The 19,805-nt window shown below is 56.3% G+C and overlaps 1 protein-coding gene across 2 annotated transcripts in view; it reads left to right on the forward strand.

Annotated features, from left to right (window-relative positions):
• The window catches only part of ZC3H18 (zinc finger CCCH-type containing 18), a 42,011-nt gene extending 22,875 nt beyond the window's left edge, over positions 1-19,136 (forward strand). For both annotated transcript variants that reach the window (XM_061138354.1, XM_061138355.1), the window contains 12 exons: positions 1,665-1,782; positions 2,723-2,985; positions 11,740-11,931; positions 12,616-12,741; positions 13,131-13,232; positions 14,166-14,312; positions 14,622-14,681; positions 15,600-15,760; positions 15,899-16,098; positions 16,501-16,597; positions 17,557-17,653; positions 18,333-19,136. In XM_061138354.1, coding sequence (XP_060994337.1) covers positions 1,665-1,782; positions 2,723-2,985; positions 11,740-11,931; positions 12,616-12,741; positions 13,131-13,232; positions 14,166-14,312; positions 14,622-14,681; positions 15,600-15,760; positions 15,899-16,098; positions 16,501-16,597; positions 17,557-17,653; positions 18,333-18,540 — 1,771 coding nt within the window. In that variant the 3' untranslated portion in view covers positions 18,541-19,136. The remainder of the gene's footprint in view (positions 1-1,664; positions 1,783-2,722; positions 2,986-11,739; positions 11,932-12,615; positions 12,742-13,130; positions 13,233-14,165; positions 14,313-14,621; positions 14,682-15,599; positions 15,761-15,898; positions 16,099-16,500; positions 16,598-17,556; positions 17,654-18,332) is intronic.
• Positions 19,137-19,805: the final 669 nt, after the last annotated feature.

The following is a 19,805-nucleotide window of genomic DNA, read 5'->3' on the forward strand; positions in this document are numbered from 1 at the left end:
CCCTGAGTTCACCCCACCAGGGCCCAAGGAGTGTGGGGGGAGATGCCCTAGAAAGCAGCCACCGAAGGCCTTGTGGAGGCAGTACAGGCTGGAGGAGGCCTTGGGCCTCTCTGAGCTCTGGGCACCTCTGTTTCTCCTACCAGTTTACCCAATGGGAAGGGTTAGTCTGGAGTCAAGAAATCTCTGAAAGAAGCTTGAGGGCCCAGCTGCTGTTGGGTGACCATCCCCTTCTCACACACACACACACACACACACACACACACACACACACACACACACACACACACACACACACACACACACACACACTCAATCAATCCTGGGCCTGTTGGGTGACCATCCCCTTCTCACACACACACACACACACACACACACACACACACACACACACACACACACACACTCAATCAATCCTGGGCTGCAGGTCCTCTGGGTCAGTGTGTGGGGAGGGCCCTCCTCCTCTTCCAGGGCGTAGGAGCCATCCTGTCCCCATGGTTGAAGGTCCACCACTCTCACCCACACCAGGCTGTGTGCCCAGACCTCCTGTTTTATTCCTCGGGTCTGTTTCTTCATGACCTGGGCCATCTGTGATATCGTGAGGTCTCAAGAGGGTGTCTTTTTTCCCCCTAATTTTTGGCTGTGCTACGTGGCATGAGGAATCTTAGTTCCCTGCTCAGGGATTGAACCCATACCCCCCTGCAGTGGAAGCATCGTGTACTAACCCTTGGACACCAGGGAAATTACACAGAGGGTGTGTCTTATCTTTCCCAGGGTTTCTTGGCTGGTCTTGTATGTCTTGTGTCCATGTGAACCTGAGGATCAGTTGTCTACCCACATGAAGAACCTTGTCAGCATTTTTATTGGGATTGCCCTAAATTTATAAATTAATGAAGGGATTTGTAAATTAACTGACTTCTTGGTGATGTTCAGTTTTCCTTTGTGATGATGAGGGATGTGATCTTATTCGCCTGTGCTTTTGTGTCTTTCAAGAGTGTTAAAGTTTTCCTCAAGTAGAGTCTGCATGTTTCTGGTTAAGTGTATTGTTACCTTGTTCCTCAGTATGTTTCCTTCTTTCTTGCTGGTTAAATGGGGTTTTCTCTACCCTCCTCACTGGTTATTATCTAGAATTATCTATGTGCCTTACTGGGCTCTTCTTACCGCTTGAATTGACTTCACCATCATGTCATGGCTTTCACATATGGTATCATTTAATTTGCACATTGAGGTGGCTTGGGGGCTCCTGGAGTCTGGTTGCGGTGGTGCCCCCAGGACACTGTGGGTTGTCTCAGAGGCACTGGGCTTTCTTGCCCATTGGGATCTTAACGGGAACACCTCCCTGTTCCCAGCAAATAAGGTGCTGGCTTTTGTTCTGAAGTGTATAAACATCAGTATCTATCACATTAAGAAAGTGTCATTTCCTCCTCTCATTGGGAAGGGGTTGGGTTTTTATCACAAATGTTTTCACCATCTCTAGGTGTTATCCTTTGATTTCTCTGTAGGTCTGTGATTTTGTTTAGTATATTCAGTTTCTAATATTGACTCAGCCTTGCAGTCTCTTTTTTTTTTTTTTAATGTGGTGTCTAAATCTTGGCAGATATTTTATGTAATGTATTTGCATTAACGTTCCTAAGTGATAAGCTTGACTTTTACTTGCTCTTTTTCAGACTTGAGCCTTACGCAGACCCTTATTACGACTACGAGATAGAGCGCTTCTGGCGTGGCGGGCAGTATGAGAACTTCCGGGTGCAGTACACAGAGGCCGAGCCGTACCATAACTACCGGGTATGTAGGTTGGAACTTCACTGGTGGACCCTTTAAATCACCCCATTTTTATTTATAGGACTTTATAAAGGCTTAATTGTGTGAGCATGGTGTACTGATTTCAAGTCCCAGTTGACCATCTGTGGAGAACGGATTCTGGTCCGGGGACTGACCTTGTGGCAACTTGAATAGCTCCTTCTCTGAGCTGGTCTGTGCTCTGGCTCTCTTTTCCCCAGAGCCGCGGGGTGGGTGAGCAGTGCCAGCGGCAGGGGCTGTGCCTCTCTCCGGCTCAGGACCACCCTTGGCCGGTCGTGGCCATTCCTGTCGGCACTTCTCTGAGATGTGGTAGGTTTATGAATATATGTGCTTCACCCTCTGAGCCCCTGACCCTGTGCTTCTGATGTGAAGCTGCCGCTTGGAAGAGGTCGTTAGAAGTAGGTTAGTGGTTTCTGTGCCACAGCTTAAGTGATAGTCGTGAGTTTTTAGGGCCAGAGGGGAGTGACTGGCTGGGGACCACATCAGATGGTGAGCCTGTGGCGAGAAGAGGACCTGGCTGCTGGCCCTGCTGTGCCCCTTCTCCAGGCGGTTAGAGCAGACTCCTCACTCACTGGGGCCGGGCCACAGGGCTGCAGGTGCCTGGTGCCAGCCAGGGCAGCCTCAGAGGGTGTGGGACCTGCCGGGGTGCCCTGAGCCCCAGGCCGGGCTGCCTGTGCACAGCCTTGGTGTCTACCTCCCAAGACGGGAGCTGAGGTCCGGAAGGCCTGCCAGGCCCACAGGCCTGGTGCTGATGCTGGAGAGCCTGCTCTGCGGGCGCCCCATGTGGCCTCAAGTCCATTTCTGGTGCAGAAACGAGACCCCCCACCCAGGTGTTCTGTCTACTCCGCCTGCTCTCGCGTCCCGCCCGCGCCTCGTCTTCTGAGGGTCTGATCCCGCCTGTGCTGTGTTTGGCTTTTCCACGAAGGAAAGGGAGCGAGAACGGGAGCGGGAGAACAGACAGCGCGAGCGGGAGCGCGAGCGCGAGCGGGACCGGGAGCGGGAGCGGCGCCAGCGGGAGCGCGAGCGCGAGCGGGAGCGCGAGCGGGACAAGGAGCGGCAGCGGCGGAAGGAGGAGTGGGAGCGCGAGCGCGCCAAGCGGGACGAGAAGGACAGGCAGCACCGCGACCGCGACAAGGAGCGCGAGAAGGACAAGGAGAAGCCCAAGGCCCGCTCCCCGCAGCCACCCAGGTAGGAACCGCGCCGTCTGGAGCCTGGGAGCGGGAGGGCTGCGGGAGGGGCAGCGGCCCCGTGCGGCTCTCCGCTGAGGTGGAGGACCTGCCCCCACTGTGTGGACCGCTCCTTTGGTTGTGCAGAAGCTTTCTGGTTAGATGCAGTCCCGCAGGTTTATTTTTGCGTTTGCTGTTAGTGCTTTAGATGTCGTATCTAACATTGTTAAGACCTACATCGTGAAGCTTTTGCTCCCTGTTTTCTTCTAAGAGTTGTGTGGTTTCCCATCTCACATGTAAGTTTTTTAATCCATTTCAAGGTAGCTTTTATTAGTGGTTGAAGATAGGGTCTAATTTCATTCTTTTGCATGTGACTGTCCAGTTTTCCCCATTGAGTGTTTTTGGCTTCCTTGGCAAATATTAGTTGCCTGGGTATGCAGGGCTTTGTTTCTGGCCTCTGTCTCCCCCTCACGTCTCTGCTTCTGTTTTGACACCAGCACCACACTGCTTTGATTACTGCAGCTTTTAGCACAGCTTTAATCAGGAGCTGTGGTGCCTCCTGCTCTGTTCTTCCTCAGGATTGCTTCGGCTATTCGGAGTCCTTTGTGGTGCTGTACAAAACTGTAGGTTGTTTTTTCTGTTGTATGAAAAGTGCCGTTGGAACTTTGGTTAGGCCTGCAGTGTATCTGTAGGTTGGTGTGGGAGGCACAGACGGTGTAACCGTGTTTTCTAATTGGTGAGCCTGGTGTGTGTTTCAGTGTTTTCTGTCTTCTTCAGGTCCCTTCATCAGTGTCTTATGATTTTCAGTGTACAGATCTCTCACCACCTTTGTTAATTCATTCCTAAGTATTTTATTATTTTATATTATAAATAGGATTATTTCTTTTTTATGTACTTTGTTGTTAGTATATAAAAACACAACTGGTTTTTGTATGTTGATTTTGTATCCTGCATTTGCACTGAATCTTGTTCATTATTTCTAACAGTTTTTGGTGGAAAAGCCAGACTCATATCCCTGATTCCTGTCCTTGCCATTGAACAGAGTCCTGTCTTATGTTTCTGAAAGTAAACGTCAGGACCATATAGTCTTTCATTCTTGTCTTTTGTTAAGTGTGGGTTCTATACTCATCCTCTAGGTGACAGTGAACCGACCTCCCTGAATTTGCTCTGTTTTTTCCTAATATTGGGCAAAGTGATAGACTTTAAGAACAATCAGAGTAAATCATATTTTAGATGCATTGAAAGAGTTCCGTCTTCAATTTTTCTGTTGTGGGGCCCTTTGAAGCCCCTTTTTGGTAGACACTTTGCCTTCTGTCCATACCACTGGCTGGCCTCTGCCTCTTCTTGGCTCACCTCAGTCATTGCTCTGCCATTCCCCTGCCTCTGGGCTTTACCTGCTACTCAGAGAGGTCAACCCCCCCCCCCCCCCCGCCCCCGCCCCCGCCCCCGCCCCCGCATTCCTGCTTTATTTATTGTTCTTAACAGCTCTAATCTCCTCCTGACTTCATAGTACTTGCTTATCTATTGCCCTCTGTGGTCTTTGTAGAGAGGAGCCCGCACAGGGCACTGCAGTCTCAGGGCCCGGCACAGGGGGGCGCCAGTAGCTAGTCTGTGTGTGACCCCGGGGCCTACCCAACTTAGGAGAAGTCTTGCCTAGAATGACCCATCAGAAAATGCATCTGATCTACTGAACAGTGTAAAGTGTGGAATCTTTCATGGAATTTATGGAAAGTTGTACTAAACTGGAAAGCTGAAGGGTTTCCTGGTTCCAGAAGAGCTGTTTGGTGTATTGCTCGTCTGCCCTGTGGTCATGTGGGTGACAGAGCTGTGGCTCACTGCCCAGTAAAGATCAAAATGCAAAATTCAAAGCACAGCTTCTCCTGAAGGCATGCCACTTTCCACTGTTGTAAAAGTCTAGCCATCCTAAGTCAGGGACTACCTGTAGCTCATGGACAGATGCCTGTGTTCACTCTCTACAGGGAAGTCTGGGGAAGTCAGACCCACAAGGAGGATTTCTTGAAGGCAGTGGCAAGTCTTGGCCTGGCCCCCAGCAGCGGAGCACTCTGAGCAGCCGCCAGATCTGATGTCTGCACAGCCACAGGGTCTCCTGTGAGGAAGGGCTCAGCAACAACACAGCTGAACTAGAGGGTCAGGGTTCAGGGAACTTTGTGAATTCCTCCTAAAATCAGAGGCAGCTTTTGTCATGGACTGGTGTGCTCTGCTGCCAGCCTGACCTGGTTCACTTCCCTTCTTTGGGCTCAGTTCTTCCCCTGCGGACCCCCTACTGCCCTCAGCAGAAGGGCATATTCTGTCAGTCGGCCTCAGTTCAGCCCGGCTCACTGGTCTTCGGAGTCTTGAATTTCATCTTTGATCACCCTGGCTGGGGCCCCGCCAGCCCTGCCACCAACTAACAGTTGGTTTCACCAGAGCAGAATTTCCAACACGGCCTCCTGTTTCCTTTCCTTTGATCAGCCCAAGCTGGTGTGACCACTACGTCAGGAGGTGGCCAGGCTCCCTGCCGTAATTCCTTTACCTGACCTCCCTTTTATGGGAGAATTTGTTTACTTAGCCTCTAACAGGTTGGGAGTTTTTCATCAGCAGCTGGATGGAGAGAACGTGGTGGCTTCCCAGCTTGCACAGTGGTAAAGAATCTGCCTGCCCATGCAGGAGATGCAAGAGATTCGGGTTTGATCCCTGGGTCGGGAAGATCCCCTGGAGAAGGAAATGGCACGCCACTCTGGTATTCTTGCCTGGAGATCCCATGGACAGAGGAACCTGGTGGGCTACAGCTCATGGGGTCACAGAGAGTTGGACACGACTGAGCATGCAGCATGCACACACCTGAGAGAGGAAACAGGCACAGCTCTTTCCGCCGCGTGCGGGCTCTGAATGGGACGGCATCTGTTGAGGAAGGTCCCACACGTGGGAGTAGGGGATGCCATTGGGTGTGGTGCTGGATCTTCCCTTACATCCACGACCAGCGAGAGCTCCCAAAACCCAGCTTGTGGCTGGGAGGGGGCTAGTAGCACACAGGAGGGTAGGTCCTGGCTCTGCCAGGCCTGGGTCCCTCTCACCCCCACCCCTCACCTGCCCAAGCTGCCTCCTGTGGAGCAGCTGCCACAGGGACCGCCTGTTGACACTTCTGCAGGCCTCCGGGCCAGCCCCCATGTTGTTCATTTGGAGTCAACACCCCTGCCTTCACTGAGGCTCACCTTCATGGTTGGGCCTTTCCAGACATCTTGCCCGCTTCTATAACTGGGCTGTTTTTAGAGCGGAGCCTGTAGCCAGTTCTGTGAGAGAATTGTTGTGACGGAAGAGCACTTCCATGAAACCTCCTCCCAGTGTGTACAGCCAGGCCGGCGGGCGTGCTCTGTGGGTAGGGCGCCGCAGAAAGGATGTTCTCAGACATGCAGATGAATGTCATTCCAGACACAAATAGTAACCGGGACCTTCCCGAGGACTCGCCCAGATTGCCTGTTATCTTCAAAGCTGTTTACTGAGCATTCGAGCACAGTGAGAGGTTTGGGGCCCCTTGGGGTTGAAATGGCCAGCTTCTCATCTCTAGGGACCAGGGTTCTTCATGGGGCAGTGCTGTTCCCACTTCCTCACACTCCCCGCAGCCTGGCGACTGTCACCTGGATGCCAGGGAGGTGACCTGCTCAAGTGCGCCCACCCAGGAATCTCGAGACCCTGGGAGCACGGAGGTTACTGTTAGGTTGACCAAGCCATGGCTATGTCACTGCCCGTGCACTTTGTCTGGCTCAGACTGGTGCTTGGACCAAGGGTGATGGCCGCTCGGGTCTCCTCTGACTGTTCCGTGGGGCACTTTAGGTCCCCTTCTGCTTTCGGTGGCTTTTTCCGTCCCTGTTTTCTCGAGCACCTCACCTCTTGCCATGGCACCTCCATCTTCAGTGCCATCTGTCTTACTTGTGGAATTCATGGGATCCCATAGCGGTGTTACCCGCCTTTGCTAAATAACCCCGAGGTTTCCAGGCACTCACACCCAGACAACTGCCATGCTGGCCAGGCCACAGGGGCCTCCTGTTCCACACTGGCTCCATCCTTGCACTTAAGGAGTTAGATCCCAGCTTGGACTTTCTGCTAGCAGGAGACACACTCCCTGGGAGCTAAGGAACCTTGTTTATCTTTCTCATCTCATTCCAGTCTTTCCCGGTCATGGCTTACTTCCTCCTCTGGGAAAGTTGTGCCCAGGGCATTCTCGAGGAAAAGTGGATCCTGTGTGGATCCTGTGTTCTAACTTCTTGACTGACGCACAGAGTTATAGAGCTTGCCCCAAAATGGAGAGACTTGTGGTCTCTCTCAAGTTCTGACCCAAGTGCCCACAAGTGGCCTTGGTGGAAACTGCATCAATGCACGAGGTCACGAGAGCAGTCAGGCTATGGCTGCGCTCCACAATGGGAACGCGCTGGGTCAGGGCCACCCCAGACTAATGCTGCTCCTCAGCATTAGTGGCCTTGGAAACGATGGGCCTCGCTGTGGAAACAGTCTTCATGGCCCCACCCAGAAATTAAAAGTCCAACCTCACGGTGGAGTCAAAATTTGTTTTCAAGTCTGAGGAATAAAGCGATGGGTCTGTGATCCCAGATGCCCCTCCCTGGGAACTGCCCTCACCTTCCCAGGCCCCTGCGGGGGAAGTCGGGGGGCCTGTTCACTCCCTGCTCGTCTGTGCATGGGTCCCTGGGAGCTGCTGGCCTGGAGGAGGGCTGCTGGGCAGGTTGTTCAGGCTCGTGGCATCCTGGGGACCATCCTGGGAGCCAGCTCCACGTCCACAGGGACCCAGGGTGGGACCCAGGGTGACCTTGTCCAGAGTTCGGAGGTGAGCAACTCGTGGGGAAGGGTCCATGGGAGGCGTGAGCGAGGGCAGCGGGTAAACCCAGTGACATGCTGCCCATTCCCTGTCTGTGCGTCTCTCCAAGCTTATCACCCTTCCATCTTAAAAGAGAACCTTCCTCCTTTTTATCTTTTCTTGTCTTTGACCCCAGGCTAGGCCGCTGCTCAGGGGTTCGCAGGCACCCCCACTGTGGCTGCCGTACCTCACACCTCTGCCCTGGTGTCTAGAGGGGACTCAGGCCCTTTCTCGTGACCTTTGCTCCTCAGTGTCCCTCTCATGTGGCCTTGAACAAAGGCTCAGGAGCCTGGCAGATAAGATTGCTCGTGGCTTTGGCCGTGGGGGAGGGCTGCCCAGAGATTACGGGAAGGTGTTTTCCCCTCTCTGTTCAGAGGGTTTATGCAAATGCCAACTCTGTTCTGTCCGCTCTCAGTGCCAGCACGGCTGACGGCGTCCTTCGCCCAGCTGTCCCTGCTCGCGCAGCTTTCCTCCCGTGTGGCCCCAGCTTCCTGTCGGCGGGTGGCCTGCCGTCTTGCGTTCCCGTGTAGTTGCTCTTCCGGCTGCCTGGTTTCCCAGGTCTCTTTGCGTTCTCCTCGGTGTAGTCGGAGAGCAGGACAGCCCAGGCCGTGGCTGCATGTCGGGGTGCCAACTCGGCTCCGTGCTCTGTCCCTGGTCCCCTAAGCCTGACTGAGAGCTGACTTGCCTGGTGTCCCTGCCCTTCCCCAGTCGTCTAGGGACAGCTTCCCCAGACAGCATTGTGAATGAACTCTCTTGATTGTTCATCCCGTCCTTCTTCCGAAAACATCTGTCTTTAAAATGGTTGTTTACAGTTTGTATCCAGGTCTGAAACCACTTCTTCCTGGTTTGAGACCCCAGTCGGGGGAGGCCATTTGGGGCTCAGCTGGCTCATTCACGCCCCACTTTGATCTGCAAAGTGCCCTGTCCCACAGGTGTTCCACCTGCATGATTTTCTGTATCCAGGTACCACCTGCTCTATTGATTCATATTTTAAGATAGTTCCCAGAAATTCCCTGGTAGCCCAGTCGTTAAGAGTCCGAACTCTCACCACCCAGCACCCAGGTTCAGCCCCTCACTGGGGAACTAAGACCCCACAAATTGCGTGGTGTGGTCAAAAAACCTTCATGGGGTTAAAAAAAACTTCCACCTTTTAAACTTAAATACATTTTAAAAGGAAATTTTACACCCTTAACATGTAACAGACACCAGATCACTTGTCCTGGTGAGTCACTGTAGAAACAAAGTAAAAAATAAAAATAGTTTTCTTCATACTAACTAAAGTCAGGAGCCCAGTCTCCCACATTTTGGGGAACATGGGCGGACTTGCAGGATGGGTTCCTGCATGTCCTGGGGTGGTTGTCGAGCTGAAGGAAGGTGGCGCTGGCCTTCAGCTCAGTCAGTGCAGGGCCTGCTCTGGCCCGTCCACGACACTAGCCGGAGAATGTGGGGCTCGAGGGGCACCTCCAGGCCTGGTTCTGGTGCTCATAAGACAGCCAGACCATCTTACTGCAGCCAGAGTGAGGAAGTCTTGCCTTTCAGAGGTTGGGGGGCTGCACAGCCACCTGTCTGGCCATGGGTGCTGTGTGCCGCGAGGGGAGAGGATCCAGCGTTCTTCTGCTTCCCCATTGCTGACGCACAGCCTCAGTACTCACATGGCTCCAGTGTGAATCACGCACGCCTTCGGTGCCCAGCTGTTTCTCTCTCCCTATATTGGAAGAGCCACAGGTTGACAGAGCTGGGCCATTTTGATGACTCATGAAAATACCTGTGACCAAGGTGTTCCCTTTCCTGTTGTCTTTTCAGAATGAGAACAACACAGGAAGTGTAAAGGTGAAAGCAGCCTGGGATGGCCTGGGACTGGCACAAGTCAGCACGCGGGTTTCACTTCCTTCCTGGACACACTTCCAGGAGGACACGCTTGGAGCCAGCAGGGCAGTGGCTCAGCGTGTGGGGGCCAAGTTACAGGGTTTTATGCCTCTGTTCATTGTGTCCTTGGGGCAGTTTTAAATGCTGGATGTTGTTCCTGGTGGGGGCTCTTAGCAGATGGTCAGTATGAGTCTGCTCATTGGTGGATAGACTGATTGAAAAGTTCTGAAGATGTCAGCAGGCGGTGATTGTTTTATGTTGTGTGAATAAAACTGATGTTTTGCTGACACTCATGGAAAGTGGGGATAAATGTCAGGACCCTGTTCATACGTCCGACATGGTTCTGATCCAGAGCCCAGTGGGTCAGGCAGGGCTGACAGTGCTGCTACAGTTGTTCTCTAGGTAAACAGGCAGGACACTCCAGAGGCCTCTGAGAATTAGCATGTCTGGAATTGTTGTGATGTGGTGGTTCTATGTGCAGATCAGATTCTGAAATAAGAAAAGGCAGATGAATGAGGGAGCACAGCCCCTCTGAGGAAGAATCTGTGCCTGGAGATGGCATCGCCCACACCTTCTGGAGGGAAGGCAGTTTCCCGGCCTGTGGGCTCAGGTGGAGATGGCTCTGTAAGCCTGAACGAAGCTATTAGCACTTGGAACAAGTCACCAATGAGTGGAAGCCAGTAGCCTGGGAAAACACCTGCCAGCAGAGGGTTCCCATCGTCATACCCCAGGAACTGCCCGGAAAACTGGCCAAGCACGGGCATGGCTGAAACCCCCAGGCGGCCTCCCAGAAGCGCTGTCTGTGTGCAGAGCTCTCAGGAGTCAGACGCGCTCCTCTCTGGGCGTGGTGGTGCGCCTGGTGACACAGGACCCCAGGCTCGCTCGGGCAGGGGGTGTGGAGCAAGCACCGTGCTGAGCCCTGTGTGAAATGCTTTCACTTCCAGGGAAAATATTTGACAACTTAGCAAGAACCTGTTAAAGGGTTGCCTCTTTTGGCCCACTGATTCCACATCTTAAAAATTTACCCTTGAAAAGACAAGATGTTCATAAAGACTCAATAGAAAGGGTGATTTTATCGTTTGTGTTTTTTAAACACAGAAATAGCGAACAGTAGAGAAACATTCAGATTATGTAACACCTGACAGTGAAGCACTGCTGTCCGTGGTCAGGGAGGGCCACTCCAGGCGGGGCAGTCCCTGAGCAGCCCTGGCCGTACCTGCAGGGTCCCTGGTGGAGAATGAACACGGGCAAAGGGGACACTCGGACATGCTAGGAGCGGCTGTGCCAGGAGAGCCGGATGACAGGGGTTATTGCCCTGCTTCACTTTCTGTGATTTTTATCTGATCGGTGTGTCACAAGGCCAGCAGGTACCTTGGTATTGAACTGCTGTAGTTCTGGGACCCTGTGCTCTCGGTGTTGCCCTGCCGAGCTGCCGCCCGGCCCCACCGTTCACGCCCTCAGGACCCAGCTGTGATCCCACCCTCCTGGGAGGTTCGGCCGTGTGTGTTTCTGACTGGTGGTGACCTGTGGTGGGGGTGGGTTGTTCTGACCCGCTAGCCTTTGGTCTGGACACGCATCCTCACACTGTTGACTTGCCCTGCCCGAAAACAAAGGAAGTATCTAGGGCTTAGGTTAATACTTAGAGTTTCTAACTCACTTGGAAACCAGGATTTCTTCAATCATGTTAGCGTCCTAAGGGCTGGTGGTGCTGCCACCGTGCACCCAGCTCTAGGGCACACACCCACGGGCCCCTTCCTCGCGCCCCGCCTAGCACCTGTGTGGTGGGCAGGGTGGGGATTCCGAGGGCACTGCTGACTGTCCAGTTCCCCTGTGGCTCTGTGAGACAGCGCTCGTGGAGAGAGCCCTGCATGTCCAGTTCCAGGGGAGGTCTCCCGTTGCCAGTGTCTGCTGCCTTGTATGTGTAGCATCCCTGGAGTGAGCTGTTAGGTCATAGTCTCTCCTCCCACACAGTTTCTTTCACCAAATGGCAGAGTTGTCTGGTGGGAGGTGGCCCCAGACCTATTAACCCCTCTGTGATTTCAGCCGTCAAGCTGAGCCACCAAAGAAGGAGACGGCATCCACAGGACCCCAGGTGAAGAGAGCCGACGAGTGGAAGGACCCCTGGCGCCGGTCCAAGTCTCCGAAGAAGAAACTCGGGGTGTCGGTCTCTCCGAGCCGTGCTAGACGGCGTCGAAAAACATCAGCCTCGTCGGCCTCTGCCTCCAATTCCTCCAGGTAAGGGAGGTCAGCAGGACTCTGTCTCTCCTCAGCAAGGCTGGGTTCTAGAGCATCACTGGCTAACAGGACTGAAACTTAGCACCAAGGCAAGGCCTCCATGAACCCCAGAATAAATGGTGAGGTGAACCAGGGTGCAGGCAGCCCAGAGCGGAGCACAGGCCTGGGCAAGGGTCAGCGAGGGAAGAGGCACTGCTGGCAGAAGAGCCAGGAGCAGCCTGACCTGGTGTCCAGTCAGTTCACCTGTCTCCTGCGAGCTCAGGTCGGCAGCTCTGAGATGTGTGTGTGCAACAGGTCTCCCAAACAAGTGAGGACGCTGTGGGCAGTGAGAGTGGGGGCGCTCCCTGAAGAGGGAGGGGCTGGAGGTGTGTGTGGACTCAGTATTTCCACTACCTGCCCTGGTGGACATACAGATACACACGTGTGTGTCTGCCTGAGTCAGACTGGTTCATCAGCACGCATGAGCACGTGTCCTGGCTCTGTGCCCGAGGGCCTGGGAGCTGTGTCACTCTTGACTGTGAGTGTACCCGGCACCTAGAGGTTCTGAGCCACCTCTCCCACGAGAAGGGGACTGGACTTCAGAGTGTCCATGAGGTGCCCCAAGGGCGGAGTGTCTGATTGTGGGGGCGCGTCTGTGTGAGCGGGGCGGGGGAAGATGCCTCACCTCTGCTCTCCCCGGGCCAGGTCCTCCTCACGGTCGTCGTCCTATTCTGGCTCCGGCTCGTCCCGTTCCCGGTCCCGCTCCTCGTCCTACAGCTCCTACTCCAGCCGGTCCTCCAGGCACAGCTCGTTCTCAGGCAGCCGGTCCAGGTGAGCTGTGGGGAGAAACATGGAACCCAGCTGAGGAACCTGGGGGTTCTGGCGATCCCAGGGTGTGGGGCTCACCTGCAGCCGGCCCCATGTGAGCAGTGGGTGATGCTGAACCCATGACAGAGCCCTGTGTCTGAGCTGTTCTCACAAGGTCAGGGACAGTTTCTTTACTACTGACCGTTCCCCCAGCCTGTGTCCGAGAGCCCCATGCTCGGCGGCCTCCCCGCCAGCTCCCCTGTGACAGTTGATGGGGGTGCTGCCTGCCCCCAGCGTCTGTTTTTCCCCAGAGGTGCATTTTAGGAAATGACCAGGAGCCACCCCAGGCTGAGCAGTTGCCCCTCGGGACGTGGATGGTGGGGTGCCCTCCTCATACCTCTGCTTCCCGCCAGGTCCCGGTCCTTCTCGTCGTCCCCATCGCCGTCCCCGACGCCCTCCCCACACAGACCTGCCAGAGCCAAGGGGGAGCCAGCTCCACCTCCTACGAAAGCAGGGTGAGTGCTGCCAACGGGCCCTGGGGAAGAGGTGCAGGCCTGGCCTTTAGATTCCTGGGCGTGGACCTCAGGCCACGGGCCGCATCTCTTCTCCATTGGGGCCCCAGACAGGGGACCCCACCGCAGTGCCGGGCCCCGGCCCCGAGCCTCACAGATGGGGTCTGCATGTGGACTCAGTCCTGCTGCCACGCTGGGCAGCTGCCTGTAACCCAAACGCTGTGTCCCACTGGCAGGTTTGCTCTGTGGCCCATCAGTCCCGTGCGCGTTCAGGGTGCTCGACACTGGCAGGGTATCTTCCCCACGCAACAGCGAAGAACTACTTTGGGGCCATTTTCCTGCCTGCCTAAGGTCCCCACTCACGAGCACATCCAGCCTTCCCCAAGGGCCGCCGCCCCCGCCATGCAGGGCAGGGGTCAGGGTGCCGTTACTGAAGGAGCATGGCCTGGCTCGTGGGCTCTCCTCCAGAGCTCTCCTGATGGCCCCATCTTCATCCCTCTCCTGCCTTTGAGGAGGAGGCAGGGTGATGCTTGGTGTGGGGTGGGGTCTGCAGGAAACAGTGCCTGAGGTCAGGGCACAGGGGACGTGTGTGTGTTTGTGTGTGGGTGTGTGTGAAGTGCGTGTGGTGTGTGTGTGTGTGTGTGAAGTGCGTGTGGTGTATGGGTGTGTGTGTGAAGTGCGTGTGGTGTATGGGTGTGTGTGTGAAGTGCGTGTGGGGTGTGTGTGTGTGGTGTGTGTGTGTGAAGTGCATGTGGTGTGGATGTGTGTGAAGTGCGTGTGGTGTGTGTGCTGTGTGTGTGAGGTGTGGGTGTGTGTGAAGTGCGTGTGTGTGTGTGTGTGTGTGTGTGTGTGTGTGTAGTGCCCATGCCCCGAGGTTGGCCTGCAGGACTGAGGCTTGCCGGGGTGCGTCTGAGCTCCCTGTGTCCCACATGACAGAGAGAAGCTGCTGAAGAAGCCAGCCCCTCCTCCAGCCCTACCGCAGGCCCCCAAAACCGCCACCACTGCCCCTGAGCCCACCAAGCCCGGCGGAGACCCTCGGGAAGCCAGGAGGAGGGAGCGGCAGGCGAGGAGCCCCCCCAGGAGGTGAGTGTACCGCCTTCCAGAGCTGGGGGAGGCATGCTCCCAGGGACTCTGCATGACCCCCAGCCTTGGTGTCCTAGGAGCTCGACGGCGACGTCCCCTGCTGGTGGTGGCAGGGGAGTGGGGGCTGGTGGGGGTGTGGTTGACTCACTTTGTCGGGGAGTCCTCTATAGAAGAAATCCGAGCCCCGCCTGATTTCGGTGGCCAGTCCCTGGTGGATTGTTGGTCTCGGACCAGCGAGCCCTGGCTTTGGGGGCGCCCGCGTGTTGAGGCCCCAGAAACGTGAGCTGTGGCCTCTTGGTTGTGTTGCAGGCGCACAGTTAGCGGCAGCGGCAGCGGCAGCAGCTACAGTGGCTCCAGTTCCAGATCCAGGTCATTGTCATGTCTGTCCTTCCCCCGTCCTGTCCCGCAGCTTCTGCCCACGGTCAGGGTCCAGGAAACCCCGCAGAGGCCACCTCGGGTGCACACAGCCCCTCGCTTGGGCTGGCCCTGCCACTCCGCAGAGCTTGGGCAAGAAGGACGAGCAGGCCGAGGCAGCTGGGGGATGGCCTATTGAAAAGATCTGAGACAGGAACAAACAGAAGAGAATTCTGCCATTTAGTTTAAAAAGATGGTATCAAGTTAGTCCTGAGATTCCTTGAATTCAGTTTTCTCTTTCACTTGTAGGCAGCAGGTGGTATACACATTTGCCTGAATCTGAGTAGGTCTGCGGTCTATTAAATACCTAACCTTTCAAGAAGGCTGGGCTCTGGGCTTTCCTGGTGGTTCAGTGGTTAGGAACCCGCCCACCAGCACAGGGGACGCAGGGCAACTGAACCTGTGCGCCACTAGAGAAAGCCCTTGAGCAGCAGCGAAGACACAGCACTGCCAAAAATAATACGCATGATAGGCTGCCTCTTGCCTTCCCTGCTGGAGCTCGGGACATGCGGCTGGCAGTTTTCTCAGAGAGCAGAGCCCTTGAGTAGCCTGGGCTGTGACGGGACTGGACCGAGTAGACCATCCGTGTCTCAAGCCTCCCGAGCCGGCCCCTTGGGGCGTCTCTGACACAGTGTCTGCTCGTCCTGCAGCCCATCCCTGCCCTCTGTTGTGTGTTGGTCACATGCAGTTGTGCATCCCTGCCCAGCTAACAGTGCGGGAACCATAAGCACGAGGGCCTGGCCCCGGCCTTGCAGGTGTCCCCTCACTGGGTGGCACCTGTAAACTGTCCAGAGCCCCTAAAGCCTCAGGCTGGGGGGTTCCCCTTCCCTGGGGTTCGGGGCTGTGTGGGCACAGACGTGTCTGTCTGTGCAGATCGCTGAGCGTAAGCAGCGTGTCCTCGGTGTCCAGCGCCACGTCGAGCAGCAGCTCAGCACACAGCGTGGACTCGGATGACATGTACGCAGACCTGGCCAGCCCCGTGTCCTCGGCTAGCTCGCGGTCGCCCACCCCAGCCCAGACCAAGAAGGAGAAAGGTAGGTGCCCACAAGGTGTGCCGGGCCTTGGGGTCCTGAGAGGAGAGGCGATGTGGGCTGATGACACCTCCCCCAGACAGCACGCAGGCAACTGCCTCACCGGAAGAGAGGCTATGAGGGGGCGTTTTTCCTTGGCAGGAAAATCTAAGAAGGAAGATGGTGTGAAAGTGGATAAGCGGAAACGGGATTCGTCCACACAGCCGCCCAAACCCTCAAGAACCCCTGCGGGCGGCAGGTCCTCCCAGCAGCCCACCACCCCCCAGCAGGTGCCACCAGGCCAGCCCCCAGCAGCCACGTTCATCGCCCACAAGGAGATCAAGTTGACGCTGCTGAACAAGGTGGGGCTGTGGGCAGTGCTGCTGGGGCCCCAAGACCCATGGCTGGGCCAGCTAGCGGCTCTCCACACCGCCTGGCTTGTCCTGCCCTGATGGACAGCCTCATGGCCCGTGCCGCGTGGGCAGGGGGTTGACGGTGGGAGAGGAGCCGGTTACCACAGGACAGCCCTGGGACCTGGGTCGGGGGGCAGAACAGACGTGGCCTCTCCGAGGTGGCGGCCACAGTGCCCAGGGGACTGGAGGGCCTGAATCCATCCCTGGCGTGGCAGCCTAGAGACCATGGGCCCTGCCTCACTTGGGGCCGCGTGGTGCAGGGGCCCCAGAGGAGGGTCCGCAGGAGCGGAGAGCAGGTGGCTGCCTGTGTCCACTCAGGCCTTGGTCCTGACTGCACACCTGTCATTCCAGGCTGCTGACAAGGGGAGCAGGAAGCGCTACGAGCCCTCAGACAAGGACAGGCAGAGCCCACCGCCAGCCAAGCGCGCCAACCTCTCCCCAGACCGAGGTGAGCCTCTGCCTCTGGAGCCGCACTTCGTGTGCCCTGAGAAGTATTGAAGCCCCCAGGGGGCTTTTGACCGAGTGGTCCGCATCTGTCAGCATTTACAATTTTAGAAGTGAAAACCGTAATACTTTGACAGTAATAAGATACTGTGTTTTAACACAAAGAAGAATTTTTTATGGAAAATGTATCTTCAGAAACAGAAGCTATCAGGAGTAGCACTGTTTTTTTGTTTTGTTTTTTTTCCACAACCTCCTTACAGGTGGGGTCATCCCTTGTTATCACACAAGTAGCTCAACCTAGGGAAACCCCACCTGGGCTTGTGAGGCCGTGAGCTTGTGGGCTTGTGAGGGGGCGGCGTCTCAGTGCTGCAGGGTGTGCCTGGCTTGCTCCATTAGTAAAGTGAAACCCCAAGTGTTGCCAGGCCATCTTTCCCCCTAAAATAGAAGGAGAGGGCCCAGCACACCCCACCAGGAGCAGGAGGAGGACACGGCATACCCCTGAAACACACACTCACCTACCCACCCCAGGCTGCCCATAATGCCTCTTGAGTGGTGGGACCCCTGTGTGCCCTCACTCGGGGCCCACACTCACAGGGCAGCAGGCACTCCTGTTCTTGGTCTTGCTTGTGGTCTGTAAGCAGCCATGTCTTTTTGTTCCCCACTTGATCTGCACTGTGAGTTTCTTCCAAGTCAGAGGAGGACGGTTTTGGTCTGCTTGGCCTTGCACACTGGAAGCTCCTTGCTTTGAATGATGCTGATGATGGTTCAGGAAACCAAAACCCAAATTAGACCTGGGCACTTTTGAGAATGAGGAAGCTGAGCTGAATGGCCGCCGTTCTCTGGCGTGGGGTCACCGGGGGCCAGAGAGAGGCTGCCCCTTCCCTGCCTGTGCCCACTAGCCCCTGTGCAGCTGGGCCCACATGGAGCTGGGACCCTGGTCTAACGTTGTCCCCTGTCATTCAGGTTCTCGGGACCGGAAGTCAGGTGGGAGAGTCAATTCCCCGAAGCCAGAGCGGCAGAGGGGCCAGAATTCCAAGGCCCCCTCGGCCCCAACAGACAGGTGAGTGTCTCCCCACAAACCCCCCTGCTCCCACCCTGGGTACAGCACATCGGGTTCTTGGCTGCAGAGAGGGCCAGCTGAGCTTCCTCCCCAGGCGGAGGCCTGAGCTGTCAGGACTAGCTCGGGGCAGTCTCAGAGGTGCTGGGAAGGTTTTGCTGGCCCGTGTTTTTACCCTGGGCCCCCAGCGGGTCCTAGAGTGCAGAGCGGCCTGTGAGTGCGTGGCTTGTGGCCGGAGGGCCAGGGGCCAGTTGGCAGCAGCTCTTCCCTCCCTCCCACTTGGCTCAAGAAGCGGGAGCGGGGCTCACCTTTTCCCTGGAAGCAGGCTGAGTCCCTGAGCCACCGGCACCCCGGGTTCGGGTGGAGGGCCAGGCAGGAGGGGCACGGGCACAGCCCCACACCCCCAGCCCTTGGCACACAGCGAGGACCAGAGCGGGACAGCCAGGTCAGGGGGCTCCAGGCGAGCCCCGGAGCTGTGCCCGCCACCTCCCAGGTGTGCTCCACACGGGGGGCTGTGCTGACTGTGGCCAGAACCCGAGCTGGGCCCCGGACACTCATCTGTGGTGGGAGCCTCGTCCGCTGGGGAGGGGGTGCCTTCTGCCTAGCAGGTACAGCTCCTGGGGCCCAGGCCCTGACAGGAGGCTCTCAGAGAGCAGCCCTGATGGCCTCCCCACCCCTGCAGGAAGCGCCCGCTGTCACCCCAGTCCAAGAGCTCCAGCAAGGTCACCAGCGTGCCTGGCAAAGCCTCGGACACCAGCACCACCGCCGCCGCGGGCACCAAGTCAGGGAAGGCCAGCACGCTGTCACGGCGGGAGGAGCTGCTGAAGCAACTCAAGGCCGTGGAGGACGCCATCGCCCGCAAGCGGGCCAAGATCCCCGGGAAGGTGTAGCCCGGGCTCTGCTCCCCGAGGCAGGGACTCACCTGTTTTTATAAATAGGGTAAGCGCAGCCATTTTGGATTTTGCAGTTTATGTCTTATTTTGGCTGTGATTCTTTTTAAAAATTAAAAAAGAAAAAAAAAGTTTCTCAGCTGGAAAAGAAGCCACACATGTAATGAAGATGATGCTGAATCCCAAACTGAACCAACCCCTTCCCAGAGCAGAAGTCCTGCGAGCCAGGTGGGTGGGGACGTGGGGGCAGCGAGGACCAGCTCTGATTTTATGTCAGTTACGAGTCCTCCCTCCGCTCAGGCAGGCGTCCTCAGCTCCGCCCTCCTCTGTAACCAGGAACACTGAGTGCTGCCGAGCGTCTTCCCCACCCCGCCGTCCCCAGGATCAAAAATATATATATTCTTGACTGAAGTCTGATTGGAAAATACTCCTGTCTTTTATTTTAAGCATCAAATTGTTTTAGTTGATTTAAAATGGAAAAAAAAACAGAAAAGACTGAAAAAAAAAAAAACAGGCCGAGGGTATTGTTGGGCATCTGTCAGATGTGGAGGGTCTTTTTTTGAGGGGTCTCCTAAAATAAAATATTTTGATAAACAGCTGTGTTGCCCTGGTGGTGAGTTTGCCTGTGCCCAGCCCCCCTGCATCCTCCCTTTGGCGTTGCCCACTGGGCATTGCTGGCTGAAGGAGGCCACCAAGATGCCCCCGGAGTTGCTAGCCCAGCCCCGTGGCACCCCCGCCTGGTTTCCTTGCAGTGGCTGGCCCAGCGGGGCTTCCTGAGGGCCGCCATCTCTGCCTGGACCGGAGGCCACCTTCCCGGTGAGCCCTGGACCAGAGATACTCCAGCCTACAAGCCAGTTCTCCAGCGAGTGCCTCACACAAGGTTGGACCCCACGCGGACATGCAGGTGTCTGTGTGTGAGACGCCAGCGGGGCCACGCTGCCATCCCAATGCAGGGCAGGAACGCCGCCGCACCCTGCTTAGCCCCTGCTCCCCTCCCAGGGGACCAGGACCACTGGAGGGAGACCCTCCCTTGTGGGTTGACTTTGCAGAGTGGTGCCAGGGGCCTGGGAGTGCCCCTACCCAGACCGATAGCAGGGCCTCTGCCCTCAGAAGACTACCTTTAAAGCAAGTCCCGTGAGTCCTGGCAGACGACTCACATCCTAGCACTTCGCTGTGGGGGTGTCAGGAGGAGCCACCTAGGGCTCTGGCCTGGGGTCGTGACCCTGGAGCTGCGTGCAGTGACCAGGTCCTCTGCCCCAAGGCTG

Source organism: Dama dama, chromosome 4 (genome assembly GCF_033118175.1).
Source record: "Dama dama isolate Ldn47 chromosome 4, ASM3311817v1, whole genome shotgun sequence".
Taxonomy (NCBI): domain Eukaryota; kingdom Metazoa; phylum Chordata; class Mammalia; order Artiodactyla; family Cervidae; genus Dama; species Dama dama.